General features: G+C 42.7%; 1 protein-coding gene across 3 annotated transcripts in view; it reads right to left on the bottom strand.

Moving 5' to 3' along the window:
* SHISA6 (shisa family member 6) overlaps nt 1-25,270 on the bottom strand; it is a 405,883-nt gene that overhangs the window by 186,624 nt on the left and 193,989 nt on the right. For 2 of the 3 annotated variants that reach the window (XM_060204437.1, XM_007523649.3), the window contains one exon: nt 4,477-4,572. The exons of the other annotated variant lie outside the window; for it this stretch is intronic. In XM_060204437.1, the coding sequence (XP_060060420.1) occupies nt 4,477-4,572 (96 nt within the window). The remainder of the gene's footprint in view (nt 1-4,476; nt 4,573-25,270) is intronic. 3 annotated transcript variants of the gene reach the window in all.

The following is a 25,270-nucleotide window of genomic DNA, read 5'->3' as shown; positions in this document are numbered from 1 at the left end:
AGATCTTTATGTGTCATATACCAGAAGACTGATAACCAAAACACACACTGAACTAACTCACCAAACTCAACAATAAATGGACAAATGACCCTTTTGAAAAAAACAGAGGGAAGACATGGGCAGAGTCTTCTCTCAAGAAGAACCCCAAAAGGCCAACAGAGATATGAAAAGATGTTCCAGGGATCAGGGAAAATGTAAATGCAAATAACAATGAGATCCCATTTTACACCTGTGAGAATGTCACACATTAGAAAAGACAGACACACCAACTGTTGGGAGAGGCTGTGAGAAGAAAGGGACTCTCTGACATTGCTGGTGGAAATGAAAACTTGTCCAGATCTTGTGGAAAGCAGTCTGGAGATTTGTCCTTCTCCTGAGAATAGACCCAGGAAAATTAAAAACAAAACAAAACAAAATATTCAAAAAGACCTATGCATGGCTAAGACAGTTGTATAGTATACATCAATTAGTTGTTGAAGCTGATGGAACTTCTTGGCTATATATCTTGGTCAGAACTTGAAGGAATGTTGAGAGGCAAGTCAGAAAGGGAAAGACCAATACCGAATGATCTCATGCATAGGGAGAGCTTTAGATTAAAGCAGAGTAACGGTAAAAGAAAACACAAGTTGGAATTTGGGCTGAGTATGGTGTATTGTACCAAAGTAGAGCGCTCTGAAGGAGAAGAGAAAGGGATATGATAAGAGGACACTGGAGTCCTGGTATATGATGTCAGAGAGGACACTCACATTGGGGGAGTCAGTGTCTCGTAGACACCTACCAAGGGAAGATGAGAAGTTGTGCCTATATGTTCAAGGCTCTACTGTAAACCACTATCCCCTCCAATAAAAAAAAAAAAAGCAACTCCCACAGATTGTACTCATAATGTAAACAGAATTAAATTATAAAGCTTGGAAGAAATATATAGAAGAAGGTAGGGGAGATAGCATAATGGTTATACAAAGAGACTTTTAGGCCTGAGGCTCCAAGTTCCAGGTTCAGTCACCCACACCAACTTCAGCCAGAGCTGGGCAGTGCCCTGGTAAACAATTCAAAAATAAATAAATAAAACACAGATGTTAGCTATCCTATTATTCGTCACAGTGGGGTTATAAAATGAACAGGAGTTTCAGGGAGTATCAAAGGAAGGCCTAACACAAATGCAGGGGAAAAAATGGGGGGGGGGGAGCGGGCAGAGAGGGAAGAATAAAGGAAGAGAAACCAGAAAGGAAGTAAGTGAAGTTAGGTGGTGAGGAGTAGAAAAGAACAGAACAGAAAGCGGAGCATCTGGCTGAGTGCACACCTGAAATGGGAAAGCTTTTCGAGTGGTGAAGCAGGGCTGCAGGTGTCTCTCTCTCTCCTTCTCTGTCTCCCCCTTTCCCTCTTAATTCCTGGCTGTCTCTATCCAATAAATAACGAAAGATAATAAAAAAATTTTTAAGAGAGGGAGGGAGGAAGGAAGGTGTATATATGTGTGTGTGTGTGTGTGTGTGTGTGTGTGTGTGTGTGTATGCATATGTCTATCTACACACTATATATATAGAGAGAGAAAGGAGGAGAGAGAGAATGCATGCGCATAAGAAGTGAGGAAGGAAGGAAGGAAGGGAGGGAGGGAGGGAGGCATGGAGGGAGGATTCAGGCAATTCAGCACACACACTGGAGAATGACCCCATGTAGGTGTCTCAGAGTGGTTCCATCCCACTGGCTATTTACAGGAGGCTCCTTTTCAGTATCACCTGAGTTGAGCTTCAGTTTGTCGTGAAGGAAAGGAGAACGAAGTTTGTCACTTTCCCAAAGATCAAGAGTCCAGAGTGAGAGAATTGCTGCTATCAGAAGGGAATCCCCATTTCTAAAGAACCCCTTCCCAGCCCCAGTCTCTTTTTCTCATGAAGCTTCAACTCGTTATCTAATTAGGATGGCATGTTTCTGAAAAGGTGAGGCTTTGGAGGTCCTTGGTGGGCGGAAACAGAGAGAGTAGAGGGCTGGAGAGTACAGGCCATGCTGAGCTGGGTGAGTCACTGAACGATAAAAGATGGGGAGACAGGAATTGGTCTCACAACAAAGTCTCTCTTTCTCTTTGTCTGACACACACACGCACGCACACACGCACGCACGCACGCACGCACACTCACACACTCATAGAGTCTTTGGATGCCCAGGTAGGACTGGAGAATCACCTTTATATAGCTTTGTTGAAGGTTTATTAATCAGCAAGGAGCTTTCCCTCCAGCAACTGGCTCCTTTATAGCTCTTATCCTTTTTTTTCCCCTACTTTCTCCTCCTTATCCTGCTTCACTTACAAATGGTCCTTTTCTGTTTCTTCACACCAGACAAAAGCTCCTACCTCAGGGGCTTCTACTTGTTTCCACAGGTCTCTGCTCAATTATCACCTATTCGAAGAGACCTCCCCTGACAAGAGTGGCTTCCTGCCACAGCATTCCCTGCTCCCTTACCTGCTCTAAGTTTTCTCAAGAATTTATTCCTTCTGCTTCCCCCAGTGGAATGTGAGATTGATAAGGACAGAATCGTTTTTGTTTGTTTGTTTGTTTGCTTCTGAATGCTACTTAAGACATAGCAGGGCTCAGGAAACACTTGTAGAATGAATACATACGCCAAAACCATAGCTTTATATCCACTTTAATATATGCACACACATACATGTAAATAGCTCTAAAGGATCGAACTTTTTGGTGTTTCAGGTTGGACCACTCATAATGCTCACAGATGCTGTGCTCTCTTGGAAAGATCCAGATCTGAAGCACTGCTCCATGGCTAGCAGGGCCATGGTACCCAGCCTTCAAAATGACCCCAGTGACCTCAGCATCTGACAGCCACACCCTCTGTGTAGTCAGTCCCTAACCATTCTGAATAGGGCTGGTTTGTGTAAACCGGTCAGTATTATGAAAATGACGGTGTGCAACTGCCTAGCAGGCTTGAATCCCCCGTTGTGATGAACCCTAACCACCTATGAGGACACTCTGGAACTCCCAAGGACCCAGGTTCAAACCCCTGGTCCCCACTGGCAGGGAGGAAAGCCTCAGGAGTGGTGAACAATGCCACAGAGAGGAACAGGCTTCACTACACCATCTTGGAAGCAGGTCCTTCAGCCTGTCAGGACTACAGGTGGTGCAGGCCCTCCTGATATCCTGACTGTAACTTCCTTTTTGTCACTAGAAGTCCAATGCGCTATCCATTGCGCCACACAGCCACTTGACTGTAACTTCCTAAGAGACCCCACCCCAAGTCCAAGTACTCAGCCTCAGCTGCTTATTAATTTTGGACCCACAAAAGCTATGCAAGATAATCAATGTTTATCATTGCTTTGAGATGCTACAGTTTATAGTTGTTAAAGCAGTTGGTTATTATCACAAAGTTGATGCTGTGGGAGGTGGTGGTCATTCTACGTTTTGAGTTAACAGGAGGATGACTAGGACCGTATCTTTCATGGGTTAACTGTGCAGCACACTTCCCCTTCTGGAGCCAGTTGGTGCCAACCTGATTGACTCTGCAACTTTCAGTTGCCACCAATGTCACCTGTATCTTTAACAGACTTTATTTAGACACAAGTAGACACCACAGGAAATACATACACAGATACATAGTTTTGTTTCTCTATAGGATGAACAAACATCACATAAGGAATTTTTTTTAAGTGAACGGAATGTAAGAAAATATTGCAAAGTTCCTTGTTCACTCACACTTACAACAGACACATAATTTCAGAGGACAACAGGGACAGAATTCACAGTTGGTCCATAGCAGTACGCAGGCGATAGGAAGATAATCAAAAGAGTTAGTTAGGGGATCCAGTGACTCTTGACAGGACAATGTGCACACAATACAAGTAGGACTCTGTTTAAACAAAAGACAGAATCGAGAATTCCATAGCCCTCGCACAGATGTTCTGCAAGCTGTCAGCAGAAATGCCACGTTAGCTGTCCTCCTGCTCTACACTCATATCCACGTCATCACAGAGCATGTACACAGACACACTCAGGACGCTGAAATCTCAACATGCACTCTGGCTCAGAAACCCGAAGTACACAGCATTTTGACATCGTTTTTTTTTTTTTTAATGAAATGCGGCTTTAAGAAGAAGTAGGGAGATCACAGCCAAGAGGAGAACACGCACTTTGCACACGCTGCCTCATCCGCTGGGCAGTGTTTTCCACCACGATGCCTGTGGCCCCCTCCCACAGGGAGTCACTGGTCTTTGTGTCCTGCTCCAGGCCGTGAGCAGAGCAGGATAGGTGTCTCCTGGAAGCCTATCACTGCCCTCTAAAGTCATGCCTGGGACCTTTTTTTTTGGGGGGGGGGGTCCACACCTATCAGGAACCACATGTATTCCAAGAACAAGCTTTAATGAAACTCCCTACACACACTTATTCCTGTTCTGGTCAAGCCATCTTCACATTTCAGATGGGGGGGGGGTTCCCTAGGCAACCTCTGGATTTTAGTAAAAAATGGTTTCCACTGTACCCTTTGTGTGTCCTCTTCCTAATGTGACAAATCCAGACGAGATGAAGTTATGGAGATCAGGTCCTCCACTTCGGTAAGCATCCTTCCCATGATGTCCTGAAAGAAGATGGGTCAGAATTACCTGGAGCATCTGTGACATCGACAAGGATACAACTGGGGGGGGGGGGCGGGGGGAGAGGGGCTGCTCCCGCTAACATGACGATAGTGAGCTTCATTTCAAGTCTGCAGCTACGTTAAAGGTAGAGGCAGTTAGGAAAACAACATCTTCCAATTATATATTTATTAACCAGCAATAAACATATCATATTTATATATAACAACATATACATTTTAGATATATATAGGGAATGTGTATATATATATATCTTACCTCTTCCAAAATATACATAAGCATATATATATAAAATACACACACACTCACACACACATATATATGAAACAGACACAAAGACAAACCTGAGATTATGCTGAATGTAGAGGGGAAAAAGTGATACACGTGGCTTAATTTGAGCACCTCTGGCTAGAACACCAGTCTACTTATCCCACCATCCTTGCCTTTGTCCCAGATTCTTTTTCTCTCATTTTAAAAGTTTTATTATCTTTATTTACTTATTTATCAGGCAGAGGTAGCCAGAATTGGAGAGGGAAGGAGGAGGTAGAGAGAAAGAGAAACAGAGAGATACCTGCAGCACTGATTCACCACTTGTAAAGCTTTCCCCCTGCAGGTGGGGACTGGGGACTTGAACCCGGGTCCTTGTGCATTGTAACATGTGCACCACTCAACCAGGTGTGTCACTACTTGGTCCCAATTCCTTTTTTTTTCCCTCTCTTTCTTCCTACCTTCCTTCCCCCTTTCCTTAATTTCTCTCTTTCCTTCTTTCTTTCCTTCTTTCTTTCCTTCTTTCTTTCTTTCTCTCTCTCTCTCTTTCTTCCCTCCTTCCTTCCTTCCTTCCTTCCTTCCTTCCTTCCTTTCTTTCTTTCTTTCTTTCTTTCTTTCTTTCTTTCTTTCTTTCTTTCACCAGAGAACTGCTTAGCTCTGGCGTATGGCAGATTAAACCTGGATCTTTGGAGCCTCAGGCATGAGAGTCTCCTTGCATAACTATTACACTATCTAGCACCATCATATTTTTCTCTTTTTTGCCCTTTTTCCCCCTCTCACAGCATGTGGCAATAGGTCTGAAAGGGAGTATTCCATGTATAGTTATGTTTAGGAATCATATGATATTCTATGGAACAAATAGCCTTATGGCTAAGACACCCAACAACAGCTGAGGCTGGCGGGAATAATAATAGAAGTTATAAAACACTGTGAAAATATTTATCTTTTACCCCACTTCTTGGCATCCTTCAAACATATCATCTTCCTCACCTGCCTAAGGCCTCCATCTACAGTCTGAATATGATGAGAAAAAGAGTGAGACCAAGTCAGGACTTTGAGAGATGACATTCAAACAGAAAATGACTTTATGTTCTGCTCTTGACATTAGGAACAGACTCACACAACCCATCTGAAATACCAGCATTGTCAATAAAGAGCCCTCGAAATACCATCTTGAGGTGAGCACACATAAAAATAGGTAAAGGAAATTGTGTGATGTCACTGCAAAAGTACATTCAAAACTGTGCACACATTATCATAATAGGCAGAATTCACCTAAGATTAAGTTAAGTAGTACTAAATTAAAAGTAAGCAGGGGGAAAAAAATGCTACAGTGAGAAACACCATGCTGCTATGTTTCAAAGCAATATATAACAATAAATTGAAGAAAACCATAGCACTCCTGAAACTACAAATGTCCTAAGACAGTTGGAATAAGGTAGTTGAGTCTTGTCTCTTCCCTCCTGCCAAACTCTCTATATTTCCACAGTTTTTTTTTTTCTTCCTGTAGTGAATAGGCAACTTTATAACAAATAACCTAAATGAACTCATAATGGGAAATCTATAATGAGTGTAAAAACAGCCCAAATCGCATTTATCTTAGATCTCTGCATCACTGGAGCTCAAATCTGAATGCCCGGTGGAATAATCCACAATTTAAAAATTACAGGCTGCAGCATACGTGGTAGAGCATATATATTAATGACTATGCACAGTTATATGGGTTCAAGTCCCTGTCCCCACCTTCATGGGGGAAGTGTCATGAGTGGTGGAGCAGTATTTCAGGTCTGTCTCTCTCTCTCTCTCTCTTCCCCCTCAACCTCCCACACTCCACTTCTACTTATTTATGTCCCTTAGAAAATAAAGAGAGGGGGGCCAGATGGTGGTGCACCTGGTTAAGCACACATATTACAGTGCACAAGGACCTGGTTTCAAGTCTCCAGACCCTCCCTGCAGGGGGGAAACAGTGCCAAAGGTCTCTCTCTCCCTCCCCTCCTATGCCCCCACCCTCCCTCTCTATCTCCTCCTTCCCTCTCAATTTCTCCTTGTCTCTCTCCAAAATGATTCAGTAAAAAATTTTCACCCTCCAGAGTTATTGCTAGGGGTGGTGCTGGTCCTACAAATCCACTGCTCCCAGAGGCCTTTTTTTTTTTTTTCCAATAAAACAGAGAGAAATTGAGAGGGGTGGAGAAGATAGAGAGGGAGAGAGAATGAGAATGAGAGAGAGACAGAAAGAGAGAGAGGTCAAGAGAGAGGTCAGCAGACCACTTGAGAAGCATCCCAAATGCTGGTGGGGAGTTGGGGCTTGAATCCAGGTCCTTCTGCATAGTACTATGTGTGTTTAACCTGGCACGCCACCACTGCCCACCCAAAAATTTTTCAAAAATTAAAAAAGGAAAGAATGAACAATAAAAGGGGGAAGCAAAGGCCAAGAGAGGTCACGGAGTCATCATGTGCGGCACTGAGCCCCAGTGATGACCTTGGTTGGCGATTTTAAAAATAAAAAAAATGGATCAGGGAAGAGAATAGCTCCCAAATATGGGAAAGGTGTATAAATATTGTTGGCTGTAAACCCCATCAATTTGATTTGGGCCCCATATTCAGCTTAGGAGCCTATGTGACCTCTGCATCCCTGTAGGTCTGAGCTCACATTCTGTGGTCATGAGTAGGAAGCTACTCTCGTCCCTGATCCAGCTTTCTATCCCTTTTTTGGCCGTGACATCATCTCCCCAGACAATTACTTGGATTCACCTGCATATCAGAGGTCAGGCTCAAGAAAAAACTAGTATAGTCATGGGCCCTTTGGAATATACCTAAAATAGGCCTACTAGCTATCTTCAAAACAGAGACCCCCCCCCCCCCAATTCTTCATATGAACTTTTCCAGCCTTTAGGTTTATGATTAGTCAACAAAATGTTTGGCTTTATATGTTAACTCTTTTTTCAGCCACCAGGTTCCAGATGCTACCATGATGCCAACCAGACCTCCCTGGACATATGACCCCACCAGTGTGTCCTGGAGCTCTGCTTCCCCAGAGCCCCACCCTACTAGGGAAAGAGAGAGACAGGCTGGGAGTATGGATCCATCTGTCAACGCCCATGTTCAGTGGGGAAGCAATTACAGAAGCCAGACCTTCCACCTTCTGTACCTCATAATGTCCCCTGGTCCATACTCCCAGAGGGATAAAGAATAGGAAAGCTACAGAGTGCTGGTAGTGGAAATTGTGTGGAGTTGTACCCCTCTTATCCTGTGGTTTTTGTCAGTGTTTCCTTTTTATAAATAAAAACTTTTTTTAAAAGGGGGGGGGATATTCAGGGCTGGAGAACTTGCTGTCTGGGTAGGAAGGTCACCTTGTCATGCACATGGCCCAGGCTCCTGAGCTCCAGCACAAAGGAGATGCCATGGCTCTGGCTCTGGAGGAAGCTCTGATACTTTGGTGTCTCTCATTCTATTTGAATATTTGTCTCTCTCTATTTGAATGAGACAGTAACCCAGGACTTAAAAAAAAAATCACATATTCACAAGGTCCCAACTTTGTAAAAAAAAAAAGAAAAGAAACTGGGGGGTTCCCAGAAGATGGAAGATGTCGGACTGAGAAGCTACTAGTGGCTTGAGCTCCGAAGTCACCAGGTTCCAGATGCCATCAGGATGCCGGCCAGGCTTCCCTGGACTGAAGACCCCACCATGTGTCCTGGAGCTCCGCGTCCTCAGAGACCCACCCTACTAGGGAAAGAGAGAGGCAGACTGGGAGTATGGACCAACCAGTCAACGTCGTGTTCAGCGGGGAAGCAACTACAGAAGCCAGGCCTTCTACCTTCTGCAACCCACAACGACCCTGGGTCCATGCTCCCAGAGGGATAGAGAATGGGAAAGCTATCAGGGGAGGGGGTGGGATATATGGAGATTGGGTGGTGGGAATTATGTGGAGTTGTACCCCTCCTACCCTATGGTTTTGTTAATTTATCCTTTCTTAAATAAAAAAATGACACCATTACACTCAGTGGAGAAAAACCCCAGTTCCACTTATTCAGATGGGCTCCAGCAACATTTGCTGGGCCCCAGAGGGATGCTCTGCACCACCCGCCATTCAAGTTTCAGGTTACAAACTTCTCCTAAAGGGTGCAGTCTGGTCGGTGGGCCCAACCCGTTCCTTCTTCACTAATCAGTGGTTCTCAGAATTGTGTATCAGAAAGACTAGTGGTGTGTGCCAGAATACAGACTGCAGGGCTAAACCTCCCACATTTCTGACACAGTAAATCTGGATGTTTCTCATGACCCTGCATCTTTCTTTCTTTTCTTTTCTTTCCTTTCTTTCTTCTTTTTTCTTTTCTTTCTGGCTTCAGGGTTAACACCAGGGCTCAGTGCCTGTGCTAGAATCCATTGCTCCTGGAGGGTATCTTTTCTCCATTGTTGCTGTTATTGTTACTGTTGTTGGATAGGAAAGACAGACATTGAGAGAGGAGGGGAAGCCAGACAGAGGGAGAGAAAGACAGACACCTGCAGACCTACATCGGGTACACAGGAGGCTTTTGCCACGGCTGATGCTACCCATTTCATTCGAGAATAAAATGCCACCCTCCTGAGGGCACACGGTTTTTCACGAGGGATTCTCTTACTGTAAAATACTTCAATCGCAACCCAGAATTATAGGATTGAATTACTGGAACCCAAATAAGAGGCATCAGAATCTACAGCTATGCCGCATCTCTAGAGACCAGACTCTCTCTAGCACTTTTTACAGATGCATCTTCATCAAGGAAGACAGACGAGGGGTTGCAAGAGGTGTGAAGAGGGACGGACTACAAATTTCAGGCACAGCGAGAACCCTATTGCATAGCAAGGTCATTTTCTACTCTCTCCACGCCTGACAATAGACGAATAAGAAAAGGAAGTCGCAATTCAAAACCCTCATAAATTTGGACCTCATTAATTCCAAACCCGTGATATATCCTGCAGAATTTGGGCTGGTTTATTTTTGTGCTCCTTATAAATAAAAATGTTGATAAACAAATTAATATGGAGGAAGATGGAACATATAACAGTGGCTGTGTTACTTGCAAATCATTCTTCCCTGTCAGCTAGGACAAGGTTCCTCAGGACTGAGCAATGGCCTTGTGCTTTTGGGGTATGCTTTGTTTCAAAGTTCAAATTCCCTCCTCATCTACTTAGTGCTAGAGACTGGGTTTGATGGTAGTGAATGGTTTACAATGATCTTCCACATGTACTGATAACTGAGAACTTTAATCACTATTGCATGGTAAAGCTCTTATTAGTCTTCCATTTTACTGATGAGAAAAAAGATAAAAACACGCTAAAGGTTTTGAGTTGGTAGATGATTGAGGCAACACTGACTACCCCCCCCCCCCCGCCACAGACACCACCCCCGATCTTCTGACTGCAAACTCCACATCATCCATTCCATTTTCATCAGCTCACATTGTAAACACTAACATCTCCAAGTTTCTGGGGCGAGTGAGTGGTAGACCTTGGATCCCAACAAGGTCTAATGCTGGTGAATTCTCTGCAATTTTCATTCTAGTCACCTTACTCTTGGATCTGAGTGAGTGCCTATTCTCTGAGACAATGGCCTGAACCCAGTGGGATTGCTAAGCCAAGAGAGGACTACTTGGTTCATAGACGTTGGGATTCAGACTAAGGTTTTGATTTGGGGAAAGGAAAGTTATGCTGTGGGGACAGGAACAAGCACATCTGACAGGAATCAAGAACTCTATCATGAAAATAGTTGTTAACATGTTGAGCTAAATGAGGTTATACAGGATCTTGTACTGAAAATGGGCCCCAGATCAAATCGATGGGGTTTTCAGTTAATAATATTTATATACTTTTCCCATATTTGGGAGCTACTCTCTTTCCTGACCCAGCTTTCTAGTCCTATTTCCAACTCTGACACCATCTCTCTGGACAATACCTTTGGTCCACCTGCATGTTAGCTGTCGGGCTCGGGCAAAAATTAGTAAAGTCATGGGCCCCTTGGAATATACCTAAAATAGACTTTAGCCTAGCATTTTCCAAAAACGGAGACCCCAAATCTCATCTACTATATTCTTGCCTTTAGGTTCCTGATTATTAAACAATTGTTCTGCTCTATATCTTAACGCTTTTCAGCTGCCAAGTTGCAGATGCTACCATGACGCCAACCTGACTTCCCTGGTCAGATGACCTTAACAATGTATCCTGGACCTCCATCTCTCCAGAGATCTGTCCCACTAGGAAAAAACAGAAACAGGCTGGGAGTATGGATCAACCTGCAAGCACCCGTGTCCAGTGGAGAAGCAATTACAGAAGCCAGACTTTCCACCTTCTGCACCCCATAATGATCTTGGGTCTATACTCCCAGAGGGATAAAGTATAGGAAAAATTTCAAGGGAGGGGTGGGGATACAGAACTCTGGTAGTGGGAAATGAACCCCTCTTATCCTATGGTGTTGTTGCTATTTTATAAATAAATTTAAAAAAGATAAACAAGCATTGAAAAGAAAAAAGGAAGGAAGGAAGGAAGAAAAGAAGTTTGGAAACTGAGTCTAGGGTCAGAGCCATTTCTAGTAGGGTCTTAGGTGGTGCTGGTACTAGTCACAGGCTCAGGGACCACATTTTTATAAGCCACTATTAAATGAGAATTGTTGACCGTACATTCTTCAGCTGGACCCAAGCCCAATGCTTAGAGGTCAAAGTCTATAGACTGGTATGCATTTTGTATGTCTTTCAAACGATCAATCCATTTTGTACAAACAAGGGCAGTCTAATGAGAAGGTTAGTGTAAAAGTCCTACACAGGCAGATGGTCACAAGAGAGGGGGATTCAATGCCTCTTGGTGATATTCAGAATACACAACACAGCTGGTGTGAGTGGGTATAATAGACTTCTTCACTCTTTTTTTTTTTGCCTCCAGGGTTATCGATGGGCTCGGTGCCTGTACTACAAATCCACTGCTCCTGCTTCTGGAGGCCAATTTCCCTCATTTTTGTTGCCCTTATTGTTGTTATTATTGTTACTGCTGCTATTGTTGGATAAGACAGAGAGAAATGGAGAAATGGAGAGAGGAGGGGAAGATAGAGAGGGAGAGAGAAAAAGACAGAAACCTGCAGACCTGCTTCACTGCTTGTGAAGCGACCCCCCTGCATGTGGGGAGCCGGGGGCTCAAACTGGGATCCTTACGCTGAGGTCCTTGTGCTTCGTGTCACGTGTGCTTAAGCTGCTGCGCTACCGCCCAGCCCCCTGTTCAGTCTTTTTCTGAGTACCTCTAGAAAGTGATCCTTTCTCATATGTAGTCTGATATTTGATTATTCTAATAGACTTAAAGTGGATAAAAAAAATTAATACATACGTAGTTTTAATGATCAGCCCTTCTCTCTCTCTTCTGGGAGCACCGACTTTAAATAGACAGTAACTCCCAGAGTTGTCCTCTCTGTCTCATCTCTTCTCACATCCTTCGGACCCTTTTGTCTTCCCATATTGAATATGTGGTACATCTTCCTTATTGAAATGTCCTTGTTTCTTTCGTTATTCATTCTGTTGTACGTACCTGCAACTCGTGCAGTATGTCCTGTTCAGGCTGCTGATCTGATTTCATGGACACAAATGTTTTTTAGCCTTATTGAGGTCACCATCCAGATACTCCCTAATTTCCCCTTCTATTTCTTTCAGCGAATCTCATTTACAGAGAAATTTTCTCTTCAGTGACTCAGGGTCAGTCCTTATCAGACTCACCAGAATCGCATGACTCTAGGAACCCAGCCTCACAGCTCTCTTGAGCATCTCTCTGCCTGGGGACTTTGGTTTCTCAACTTTGTCCCTTTCTACCTTCTGTCCTCCCCTTCTCTCTCAAATTCTCTCTGTTCTATCCAACAATAGCAATGGCAATAATAATAACGACAAGGGTGACAAAAATTGGGGAAAATAGCCTCCAGGAGCAGAGGGTTCATAGTGGAGGCACCAAGCCCCAGCGATAACCCTGGAGGCAAAATAAATAAATAAATAATAAAAGAAGGAAAGGGAAAAGGAAAAGAAAAAGACTAAATAATACAACATCAAGCCTATGGACCATGAAGGAAATTTTTTAATAATTTTAAATATTTTATTTCCACAGAGGCAGATCAGTGTTCTCTGGTCAAAGAATGTGCACTCAGGAGCCATCTGGCAAACTGCTATTAGTCTTTCCTTGAAAGGGATTAATAATAATGTCCATGTTGTGGGTTACTAAGAAGATAAAATAACTTAACGTAGCTAAGACATTCTGAACAAAACACAGAGAATGTTAGTAGTTGTCAGTGAAAGTGTCTTGATTTCATTCCTCCATACTAAAAAAAAAAAAAAATAGACAAAATGTACTTCAAGAAGATGTCAGACTTTTTGAAAAATAGTTTTATTTAAATCTTCTTTATTAATTCTTGGACAGAGTCTGAGAAAAACTGAGAAGGTAGGAGGAAACAGAGAAAAAGAGAGACAACTGCTTCTCTGCTTCACCACTTGTAAGGCTTCCCCCTTGCAGGTGGTGACCTGGAGCTTGAACCCAGGTCCTTGTGCACTGTAGTATTTGTGTTTAACCAGATGCACCACTGCCTGGTCTCTAATGTTAGACTTTTTTTATTTAACAGAGGTAGAACAGTTGCAAAGTACACGAAAACACCTATCTTTATTAAACACATATCTTTATTATTTATTAAAAAAGAAACCTAGGAGGTTGGGTGGTAGTGCAGCGGGTTAAGCTCACATGGTTCAAAGCGCAAGGACCTGCAGAAGGATCCTGGTTCAAGCCCCCGGCTCCCCACCTGCAGGGGGGTTGCTTCCCCGGCAGTGAAGCAGGTCTGCAGGTGTCTATCTTTCTCTCCTCCTCTCCGTCTCCACTCTTCTCTCGATTTCTCTCTGTCCTATCCAACAACAACAACAACAGCAATGACAACAACAAGGGCAACAAAGTAGAAAAAAATGGCCTCCAGGAGCAGTGGATTTGTAGTGCAGGCACCGAGCCCCAGCAATAACCCGGAAGGCAAAAAAAAAAAAAAGATAAATCAGTAATAATAATACTTCAAAGGTAGACCAAAGTCCTGAATATGAAAGATCAAGCCTTAAATGTGTTAGAAAAAAATATTAGGAGAATGTGCTAATGATCTAGACTAGGAAACACTTCTTAAGCCAGAATTAAACGCACAGACTAGAGAGGAAACAATTAAAAAAAATTTTAAACTGTGAAACATCAAAAGCAATCATGCAACAACAAGTCAGAACAGAAATACATATTTATATTAATATACAGAACACATAAATGACTTTCAATTAATAAGAAAGCAAGCAATTCAACAGGAAAAAGAAACAGGCTAAAGAGATGAATAGGCAAGTCACAGAAGAGGAAACCCAAAGGGCCAATACACAGAAAGCAGTGTTCAATCTCATCAGGGAAATGCAAATTAAAACCATAATGAGGTATCATTTCACACCCAGTAGAGTGGCAAAAATGAAAATGCCCGAGACTACCAACTGAATAAAGGAGGGACAAGGATTCTTGCCTGCTTATGATGGGAGTATAAAAAGGAACAACTGCTTTGGAAAGAACACTTTACGATGGTTCATTAATAACCCTGTAGACAGACATATCAAAAGAACTGGCGATTTCACCTTCAGGGGTAGGCCCTAGCAAACCCTCACCTGTATGCTGAGAGAAATAAGGACATTAACTGCAGGAAACCAGAGAGAGGTAATCCAATAGAGTGTCCAGTTTATCAGGTTAAGTGGACCTGGGTTCCAGCCCCTGGCCACCACATAGGAGTACCACACATGAGTAAAGCGGTGTTGTGGTAGCTCTCTTTCCTCAAATTGTGTTTCTCTCCCTCTCTGTCTTTCACCCTTTATCTGAAAGGAGAACGAGGAGGAAGAGGATGAAGGAGAGGAGGAGGAGGGTTAAGAAGAAGGAGGAGGACGGAGAGAAGGAGGAGGAGGAGGAAGAGAATAAAAAGAAGAAGAAGAAGAAGAAGAAGAAGAAGAAGAAGAAGAAGAAGAAGAAGAAGAAGAAGGAGAAGGAGAAGGAGAAGGAGAAGGAGAAGGAGAAGGAGAAGGAGAAGAAGAAGAGGAACAACAACAACTTATGTGCGTATACAGAATTGTCTGCCATGAAGACAAACTTGGGGTGAGGAGATACTTAACACCAACCAAGAAAGCAGTTTTAAAAAGTAGTGTGCCTGTACACCTATGTTCATAGCAGCACAATTTGTAATAGCCAAAACCTGGAAGCAACCCAGGTGTCCAACAACAGATGAGTGGCTGAGGAAGTTGTGGTCTATATACACAATGGAATACTACTCAGCCGTAAAAAATGGTGACTTCACCGTTTTCAGCCGATCTTGGATGGACCCTGAAAAATTCATGTTAAGTGAAATAAGTCAGAAACAGAAGGATGAATATGGGATGATCTCACTCTCAGGCAGAAGTTGAAAAAACAAGATCAGAAGAGCAAACACTAATAAGCAGAACTTGGGATGGAGTTGGTGTATTGCACTAAAGTTAAAGACTCTGGGGTAGGTTGGGGGAAGGGTTCAGGTCCTGGAACATGGTGGCAGAGGACGCAGTGGGAGTTGTATTGTTATGTGGAAAACTGGGAAATGTTATGCATGTACAAACTATTGAATTTTACTGTCAACTGTAAACCACTAATCCCCCAATAAAGAAAAAAAAAAGTTCTAATACCAAAAGAAACAATTGTACATGGGTTTAGTTCATAAAATTAAAAAATGCCAATCAAAAATGTGAATCTTTAAAAAAAAACAGTTTTGGCAAAATGTGTTTTATGACATCCCTAGCCTTGCTGATGAGGGTAGTGTGAATTAGCAGTGTCTACCTAAAGAACATGCCTTTGACTTAGTATCTCACTGCTACAAAATCACCACACAGTATGTTTTCAAATTTTTTCCATACTAGGGAGCCAGGCAGTGGCACACCCAGTTAAGTGCACATCTCACCATGCACAAGGACCCTGGTTCAAGCCCCGGCTCAGCTCCCCACCTGCAGGGGGTCTGCTTCACAAGTGGTGAAGCAGGTCTGCAGGTGTCTATCTTTTTCTCCCTTTCTCTATGTCCCCCTCCTATCTTTCTAACTGTTCTAGCGAAGGAAAAAATCAAAGAAAAAGAAAAGGAAAAAAAAAAAGGCTGCCAGGAGCAATGGAATCATAGTGCCAGCACCAAGCCCCAGCGATAACACTGGTGGCAATTAAAAAACAAAATTTCCTCATAGTGTATATATCATAGCAGACAAAGCAGCATTTATTGAAACTGGTTCTCTGAGTGGAAAAAATACAATCCCTTGATATGATGGGCTAGAGTGTATCTTTTAAAAAGAGCAAAGCGAGCTCTATGTGTTTACATTGGAAGATCTACAAATCGTAAGAATTAAAAAAAAAAAAAACAAAGTTTAGAGCAACATTTCATGTGGTTTATTTGACATAAATAATGGTGAAAGTAATATGCAGAGAGCATATATAGAAATCCAGGTAGGATGATTTAGATAAACAAGGATCGCTTGTTATTTCTGGAGATAATTATGCAAACAAATTCCTAAGACCTCCGTTCTTTGGAGAACAAGGCCAGAGACGATCCAGTGAGGTGTTGAGTCTTAGTATTTTCTTTACTGAAGAATTTTTCTAAACATGTATATGTGCTATGTGTTTTTATTTTTGTACTATTGACAGAGTTTATCTGGGATTAAGGATTGGGCTTTTTTTTTTTTTTTTGTATTTCCTTTGTATTTCTTTCATGAGCAAAATTCTAATAAATGCCACTTTATACGAAGAAATACAAGGACCAGGAAATGAGAGGGGTCACTTTTTCTTGTGTAAATGACAAGGCATTTGTCAAATGCAGAAACTAATCCCTACCTCACAGGAGGGTGGCAACAAGGATTAAATGAGAAGTGTTTCTAATACTCAGCACCAAAAAGCCTCAATAAATAGGAGTTGGCATTACATCAAGACTAGTCTTTTCGCTTTCTGTTCACAGTACTGGAGGTGGGGTGGGGGCGGTAGGTTCCTTTACTCTGCTTGTGCTCCAAGCTGACCCTAGGCCTGAGAGAACCTAAAGAAGAAGGAACTGGAGAGACTCGGGATTTTGCTATTTGGTCTGACATGGCTCTTCTCCAGGGAAATCTCAAGGCTACTTCTGGTACCCAGAGATCATTTACTCCTGGCTCTATACTAGGGAAAGGGCTAGGAACCGGGGAGCCTGTGTTCCTTTATGTTGTCACTTTTCATTGAGCAAATAAGGGTGTTCTGAGCTGACTTCAAGGTAAACTGGGACAGGCTAGGTCTAGCTTTACTGCATTAACAATGACTATATATTACTTCATAAATTTCTTTTTTAAAAAATTGTTTTTGGGGGTCGGACGGTGGTAGCGCAGCGGGTTAAGCGCACTTGGCGCAAAGCGCAAGGACTGGAGTAAGGACCCCAGTTCGAGCCCCTGGCTCCCCAGCTGCAGGGGAGTCGCTTCACAAGCTGTGAAGCAGGTCTGCAGGTGTCTATCTTTCTCTCCCCCTCTCTGTCTTCCCCTCCTCTCTCCATTTCTTTCTGTCCTATCCAACAACAAATGACAACAACAATAATAACCACAACAAGGCTACAACAACAAGGGCAACAAAAGGGGAAAAGATGGCCTCCAGGAGCAGTGGATTCATGGTGCAGGCACTGATCCCCAGCAGTAACCCTGGAGGCAAAAAAAAAAATTACAAAAAAAATTGTTTTTACTTTTATTTATTGGCTAGATAGAAACTGAGAGGTTAGGGAAGATAGAGTTAGAGGGTGAGAGGGAGGGAAGGAGGGCAGGTGGGAGGGAGGGAGAGAGACAGAGACAACAAGCTGCAACACTGTTTATCACTCACAAAGCTTTCCTCCTGCAGGTGGGGACCAGGGGCTCGAACCTGGGTCCCTGCACATTGTAACATGACTTCACAAATTTCTAAAACTACTGGGAAGGCTTTATGAAACAATTCCAGTTCACACAAGTCCATGGTATTATTCCCTCCAGAGTCTGTGGTGTTAGCAAATATTCTGGACGACCCCAAACTCGCCTCACTGGGCTTTTTACTTCAACTCGAGTGAGAAGATGCAGATTTGGATCAGCAGGTGCACGCACAGTCCACGCAGTGAAGGCTGTTGGGTAGTTGCCATCTCCCCCTGGCTTCTTCTTATCCATATGCCTATATAGGGATTTACTGATCCAAAGGTTTGGTCTATTTACATAAATCACTTTTACATAAAGCACTCCAGGGCATTGGTGGTTCAGTTATAGGATTCTCGCCTGTTCCGCCCCCTCCTTGTCACACTCTGATTTTCACCAGTCACTTTTCTCTCCAACCTCTCTATATCACATCCTGTTTCCACCCTACTTGGAGAGTATAAAAACAGCTGCTCTTCTGATTAAAGACACTTGGAAATTGCTTTCCGGCTCCGAGAGTTCCAGAGTGTATCTCCTGCGGAAGTTGGTGCAGCACGCGTTCCTGATCCCTCTCCCACACAGCAGCCTAGATCAGCTCCAGTTGAGTTCTCTCCAACCCAGAGAGCACCGGCTCGGGAAGAAGTACCCTCAGGCTATCCCGGCATCTGGCGCCCGGAACAGGGACCCGTAAGCAGCAGATTTACAAGAAGACATCTTAGATAAGTACACACCTTTTGGGTATCTGCAATATTGTGTTAAGGCACTGTGTTTTTTTTTCTTTTTTATTGTTTTCCGGAGATCTTTCCACCATGGAAAATCTTTTCCAAATCCTGCATTCTTTTTCCAGTATACAATTTTTATATATCTGGGACATTTTTCTCGGGGCTTCACCTTATATCCTGTTGATCATCATAGCAGCTTTTAAGGGATATATAGGGCAACCTCTCAAAAGGCTTAAGAAACTAGAGGCTGAGGTCCAAGAGATAAAGGAAGTAATCATAGAACTTAACCAGCACTTTAAAAACAAGAAGAAGCCAGGGGGAGATGGCAACTACCCAACATCTGGCAACTACCCAACAGAAGGCTGTGGACCCACCACCGGTGAGGGTTCAGCTATGTGGGAACCACTTCGCTCAACACTCTCATTTGATGAAAGATGAAATGTAAAGCAGGAGACAGTGAGAGGAAGCATTCTCAAAGTCTCTAGGACCAACCACTTGAGTCTTTCAAGATGCTGCCTTTCTTCCTTTCCATTTTGTCCTTAAAAAAAAAAAAAAAAAAGCAGCTCTCACCAGAGACAGGGAATCACCAATTCAAATCTCCTGAACTATGAGTTTTGATTTTATTTAATTTAAATTTGTATATCAAAAAGTTGGTACCATGATTGAAACATAACAAAACAAAAACCAAAATCCCACCAGTATGTACTCTACTGAGACTTATAGTACATACTGTATGTATGTATACATACATACAGTATGTATACATACTGTATACATATACAGTATGTATACATATACAGTATGTATACATATGTATACAGTATGTATAGAGTACATACTGGCCAAGGGCAAATTCTAGGTCAACCTTATCCACTGCAATGCGGAAGGTCTGCTCTGATCTCTTCTATATCATATAGACCTTGAGGGTAAGATTTCTTTTATTTATTTATTTATTCCCTTCTGTTGCCCTTGTTGTTTTATTATTGTCACTATTGATGTTGTCATTGTTGGATAGGACAGAGAGAAATGGAGCGAGGAGGGGAAGACAGAGGGGGAGAGAAAGACAGACACCTACAGACCTGCTTCACTGCCTGTGAAGTGACTCTCCTGCAGGTGGGGAGCCGGGGGCTTGAACCAGGATCCTTCTGCCAGTCCTTAAGCTTTGCACCACGTGCACTTAAGCCACTGCGCTACCGTCCGACTCCCTTTTTTTTTTTTTTTTTAAAGAAAGCATTACTAACTCAAAATAAGTTTGAAAGCCAGAACTCTAGTGCATCCAAACTCTTTACCAAGGGGATGAGAGAAAGGCTTGCTTGGAGACAGTATTGATCTTCAGAGATTTTAGGAGGGATGAAGTCTCTTCCTCCCCCGCTGTCACTGGGAATCAGAGAATGCTGGAACGGAAGACTTTAAGGTCACCTTTTCTCTTTCTTTCTTCAATTAAGATTTTTAATTTTTTATTAAATTAAAAATATCACTGGTTTATATATCTGTATGGTATAGAAGCATAATTCCTTGCCTTTATTTTCTTCTTCTCTTTTTTTTTTTTTTTTTTTTTCTTTTTTCCTCCAGGGTTATCGCTGGGGCTTGATGCTAGCACTACAATGAAGCGACCCCCTTCCATGCAGATGGGGTACCAGGGCTCCAACCCAGAATCCTTTGCACGGGTCCTTGCACTTAGTACTACGTGTGCTTAACTGCGTGCGCCACCCCTGGCCCCCTTGATTTTTCACTGAAGAGGAAACGTGGTACAGTAGGGGACACTGAACAAAGCTTGCTGCTGCGACTAAGGTCATGTGTGCTGTGATCAGAATTCACCCCTTGACAGACTGGAACTCCCCTTCCTCTATACACCGGGCAGCTCAGGGCCTCCTCTGCAGCAGAGGAAGTGGTGTAGAGCTTTGATATCTATTTTAGGGGGCCCTGGCACACTATGAACTTTCTCCTCAGATGTGGTAGCTGCAAAGTTCTTGGAAAGATGCCTGGAGTGTAACCAATCTTGAGTACAGACCCCTGACCATGAAGAAAGCCTGGGGAGAAGAGGCAAAGGATGCAGCCACTCTCTGCAAGAAGGAGACGAGGGGACGAGGAGAGACGTTAGGGGTCATTTAAGAAACGTGACGTGACGTGCAGTCTGGTAGGTGGTGTGGTGGGTAGAGCATCTAGACCTTTGAGCAAGAGGTCCCAAGATTGAACCCTGCATGATACACACCAGGCTGATGCTCTGGTTCGTGTCCCCTCTCTCTTTCTCTCATTAATAAATCAAGAATGTTGGGGTGGATTTTGTGACTTTACCAGATGATCTCTTGTTATCATAGCATGCATCTAATTGTTTATTTCTCTCCCTCCCTCTGTCACTCCCTTTATCACCTCTCTCTCTCTCTCTCTCTCTCTCTTTCTTATTGAAGCCTAGACCTAATGCATGTGTGATCAATTGCTCTTGGACTGACTTTTTTTTTTTTTTAAAAAATTCTGCTTATATCAACAACCCTTGTGTCTCTGTTTTTCACTATTAATATGGTCAGATTAAATTAATTTCCTTTCTCAATTTACAAATCCCCACACACACATACCCTCTCCCCTCTGGTAAACATTTTTGCTTTTATAATCTAAGAGTTTCTTTCTGTTTTGTTGTGCACTATGACTCTGACCTCTTGTCTACAAAATCACAGGGTTTCCTCTGAGATCATGCAAATAACTGAGATCAGTGGAAGGATGCTGAAAAACCCTATAATCCTATATAATTTTATCGTGGGTCTTGAGATGGAGATATTCACAAAGGGAGCCATTTATTATCAAAAGAATAACATTTGAAAAAACCAAATTAATACTATCTCCCTTTTGCAGCTGAAAATAGTCTCAAAGAGATCAAATGATTATATAGTCACAAAATGATAACCCTTGATTTGAACAGAACCTAAATCCTGTCTTTATGTTCATTTAATTTAATTTTAAAAAAGCTTATTAGTGCTTCATAAAATTATAAAATCATAGGTTGGTATAATTTCTTTTTTATATTTATTCCCTTTTGTTGTTTTATTGTTGTAGTTATTATTGATGTTGTTGTTGTTGGATAGGACAGAGAGAAATGGAGAGAGGAGGGGAAGACAGAGAGGGGGAGAGAAAGACAGACACCTGCAGACCTGCTTCACCACCTGTGAAGCGACTCCCCTGCAGGTGGAGAGCCGGGGGCACTTAACCTGCTGCGCTACCACCCAACTCCCCATTTTGTGCTTCTTACCCACCTCCTCAAGCATCAAACTTCTCACAAACTCTTAGGTACAGTTTGCGGTTCTGACACTTTTTTTTTTTTTTTTTGCAAGTTCATGTGTCTCAGTTCTCTACATTTCACAGGTGAGTGAAGCCATCTGACAGTCGTCTTTCACCACTTTACTTAACTTCACTCAGCATAATCATCTCAGGTTTCCACCCTCTATGGAAAGCAGTATGGTGAGCCCTCAAAGGAATAGAAGAAGAAATGCCTTCCAATCCAGCAATACTACTCCTTCCTATGCATCTATATCCAAAGGACATGACACCACTGATTGGAAGAGACATAACCACCCCTGTGTTCATAGCTGCATTATTCACAATAGCCAAGAAGCAGAAGCAGCTTGGAGTTGGTATACTGCACCAAAGTAAAAGACTCTGGGGTGGGGTTGGGGGCGGAGAGAATTCAGGTCCTGGAACAGGATGGCAGAGGACCTAGTGGGGCTTGTATGGTTATGTGGAAAACTGGGAAACATTACGCACGTACAGACTACTGTATTTACTGTTGACTCTAAAACATCTATCCCCTAATAAAGAAATTTAAAAAAGAAAAGCAGCAGCAGCCTAAATGGCTAACTCTATATGTCTAGATAAAGAAGCTATGATACATATAGTCAGTGGAATACCACTCTTCAGTTAAAACAGATGACATTCTGTCCTTGGGAATAAAAATGGACTCAAGCGTGAGATTTGTTCCTTTAGTTTGACCATGCTTTGGGGAGAGCCGACTGGGTGTCAAATGACTCTAGCATGCCTCAGTAATAGAGGTGGCAAGATTCCAGCAAAACAGTCTGATTTTTGACACCAGCCACATGGTTTTGAGTAAACCACCTACTCCATGAAGTCTTAGTTATCCTCATCTGTAAAATGAAATCAATGTCTGGTTCATAAGAATGTCATGAACATAAAATGAAGTGTAGTCATGGCCACCCAAGAGGTGACTCATAGGCAGAACACAGGACTTGCATGCCTGAGGCTTTGGATTCACTCTTTAGCACTGCATATGGTAGACTGGGGCCTTTTTCTGACTCAATAGACACCGTTATGCATTTAAAGTACTGAGTTTGAAATGGTGACCATAACATAACCACTACCAGAGAAGAAAAAAAGAGACCTCTTTAGTATGCTACATCTAAGTACACCAGGGAGTAGTAGGCTCAGACTTATTCAAAGCTGTGGGAATCTCCCTTTTCTTCTCACTATTTCTGCAAGAATCTCAAGGCTCACACTCATGATACCACTGTCCTTCAGTGGCTTAGAATCCTTATCAGCATAATTTGAGAAAGACTCACTAAGGTCTAGTAGGAGAAAATGCTCAAATCAATACAGAAAGGAAGCCACATCAGCCATCATTTCTCAGATTCTGTGGTCCCCATATGGTTCTGAGCTTCTGAAGAATTTCTTCTTTGTGTGGGTTGGATCTTGAGAACAAATTTCGGCTTAGAAATACTCAGAGTCTTGTGTGCTGTATTGTCAAAATGTTGTATTGTACACAGAGCATCTGGTGATATTTTAATGCCATCTCTTGACTCTGTTTCTTTGGGAAAAGTAAGCCACTTGAGAGACTTGGAGTCAGAAAATTTCACTGTTTGGCTGGGAGTATGGATCGACCTGTCAACACCCATGTACATCAGGGAAGCAATTACAGAAGCCAGACCTTCCACCTTCCGTCCCATAAGGACCCTGGGTCCATACTCCCAGAGGGTTAAAGAACAGGAAAGCTATCAGGGGAGGGGATGAGATATGGAGTTCCAGTGGTGGGAACTGTGTGAAACTGGACCCCTCTTATCCTATGGTCTTGTCAGTGTTTCCATTTTATAAACAACTTAAAAAAAAAAGGAAATTTCACTGTTCAAAGGCTGGAGCACTTTAATGGTGGTGGGGGGTTCTTGGTGACTATGCAACTAACAGACACTCAGGGAACCCCACCTAAAGGAATACTTTCTGTTTGAACCACAGCATAACATGAAACTGTAGAGGGAGGAATGTTTTAGGAGCTAAAGTTTTCTTATTTTTTATTTATTTTTTGTTTGTTTCATATTTGATCTCCACAGAGTAAGGTGATTTAACCTGTGAACTAAAATACACCTGGGGGATTGGGTGGTGGCACACATGTTACAGTGTGCAAAGACTCAGGTTCAAGCCCCTGGTCCCCACCTGCAGGGGGAAAGCTTTGCGAGTGGTGAAGCAGGGCTGCAGGTGTCTCTCTCTCTCTCTCTCTCTATCACTCACTACCCTCTGGATTTTTGGCTGCCTCTATCCAATAAATAAATAAAGATAGCACAAATTTTAAAAAATTATTAATGGAAATACAATACTCCTAGAACAGCTTTATATTAGTGAGATATTTGTGAGGGTTAAATATTGGTACCACCTTGAATAAATTCAGCCTGGAAAACAATTTTTTTTTTTTTACAATGAGAGACACTCTCTTTATTAGCTTTGAAGGTGGCCATGAGCCAAAGATTTCCAGTGGTTACTATGGGACTCAATTTTTTTAGCAACGTAAATGAGCATGAAAGAATTCTTCCTTAGAGCTCCATTTCTCTCCCAACAAGAATATACCCTTGATTATTTATTGTAAGAAAAACTTTTTTGCCCAGTATATGCCTTTAGGGAAGAAGGATTTCAGGGGAGGGGTTCTGATGCATGGGGTGGGGAGGAGGTCTTTGAACAAAAGACAGTTACATACACATAGCGAGAATAAACTATTAAGGGCATCTCCTCACTGTGCTAGAGAATTCCCTTACATCCAACCAGTGAGGGTATTTTATTTTATTTTATTTTATTTATTGGGGGATTAATGGCTTACAGTGGACAGTGAAATACAATAGTTTGTACATGCATAACATTTCCCACTTTTTAGAATTCAATCCCCACTAGGTCCTCCTCTGCCATCATCTTCCGGGACCTGAACCCTCCCCATCATCCCAGAGTCTTTTACTTTGTTGCAATACAACAGGGAATTTTAGACATTAAGATTTCTCACCTTGGGTCAGCCTTGGGTCAGAAGAAAAGACACAAGGAAGCCATGGTTATTTCATGGGCAATGAGAAAAGGAGACCGGCCTCACAGGTGCATGGCTAACTAAGAGCACCCAGCCCCCTCTCATCAGGTATATGGACCAGGTAGCAGGTCCTCGTGAGAACAGAAGTTGGAAAGAGGTACACAAGGGAAATTGTCCAGAGGAATTTTCCTCAATTCTGCCCTCTTAAGGGGGAAACTTCTGGCATGTCCTACACCTCAGAGCTGTCACTCCCAAGCAAAGAGACACAATTAGTGAGAGCTGTGTGCTTATATATATAAACACATTACTCTCTCTGGCTCTATGTATTATTAATCCACAAATTATCAGTGCGTTCATGTGAGCCAACTTGTGCTCTAATCACAGGAAAGGACATTCTACTTTTCCAGCAACAACAAATGCCAAGAGCATACCACTAAATGGGGCTGGTCCAGGTCCCTCCCTTCTCAGTGGGATGCAAGGTAGA

Source organism: Erinaceus europaeus, chromosome 12, assembly GCF_950295315.1.
Source record: "Erinaceus europaeus chromosome 12, mEriEur2.1, whole genome shotgun sequence".
Lineage (NCBI taxonomy): Eukaryota > Metazoa > Chordata > Mammalia > Eulipotyphla > Erinaceidae > Erinaceus > Erinaceus europaeus.
The sequence above is the reverse complement of the archived record's forward strand: the minus strand, read 5'-3'. Positions and strand labels throughout refer to the sequence as shown.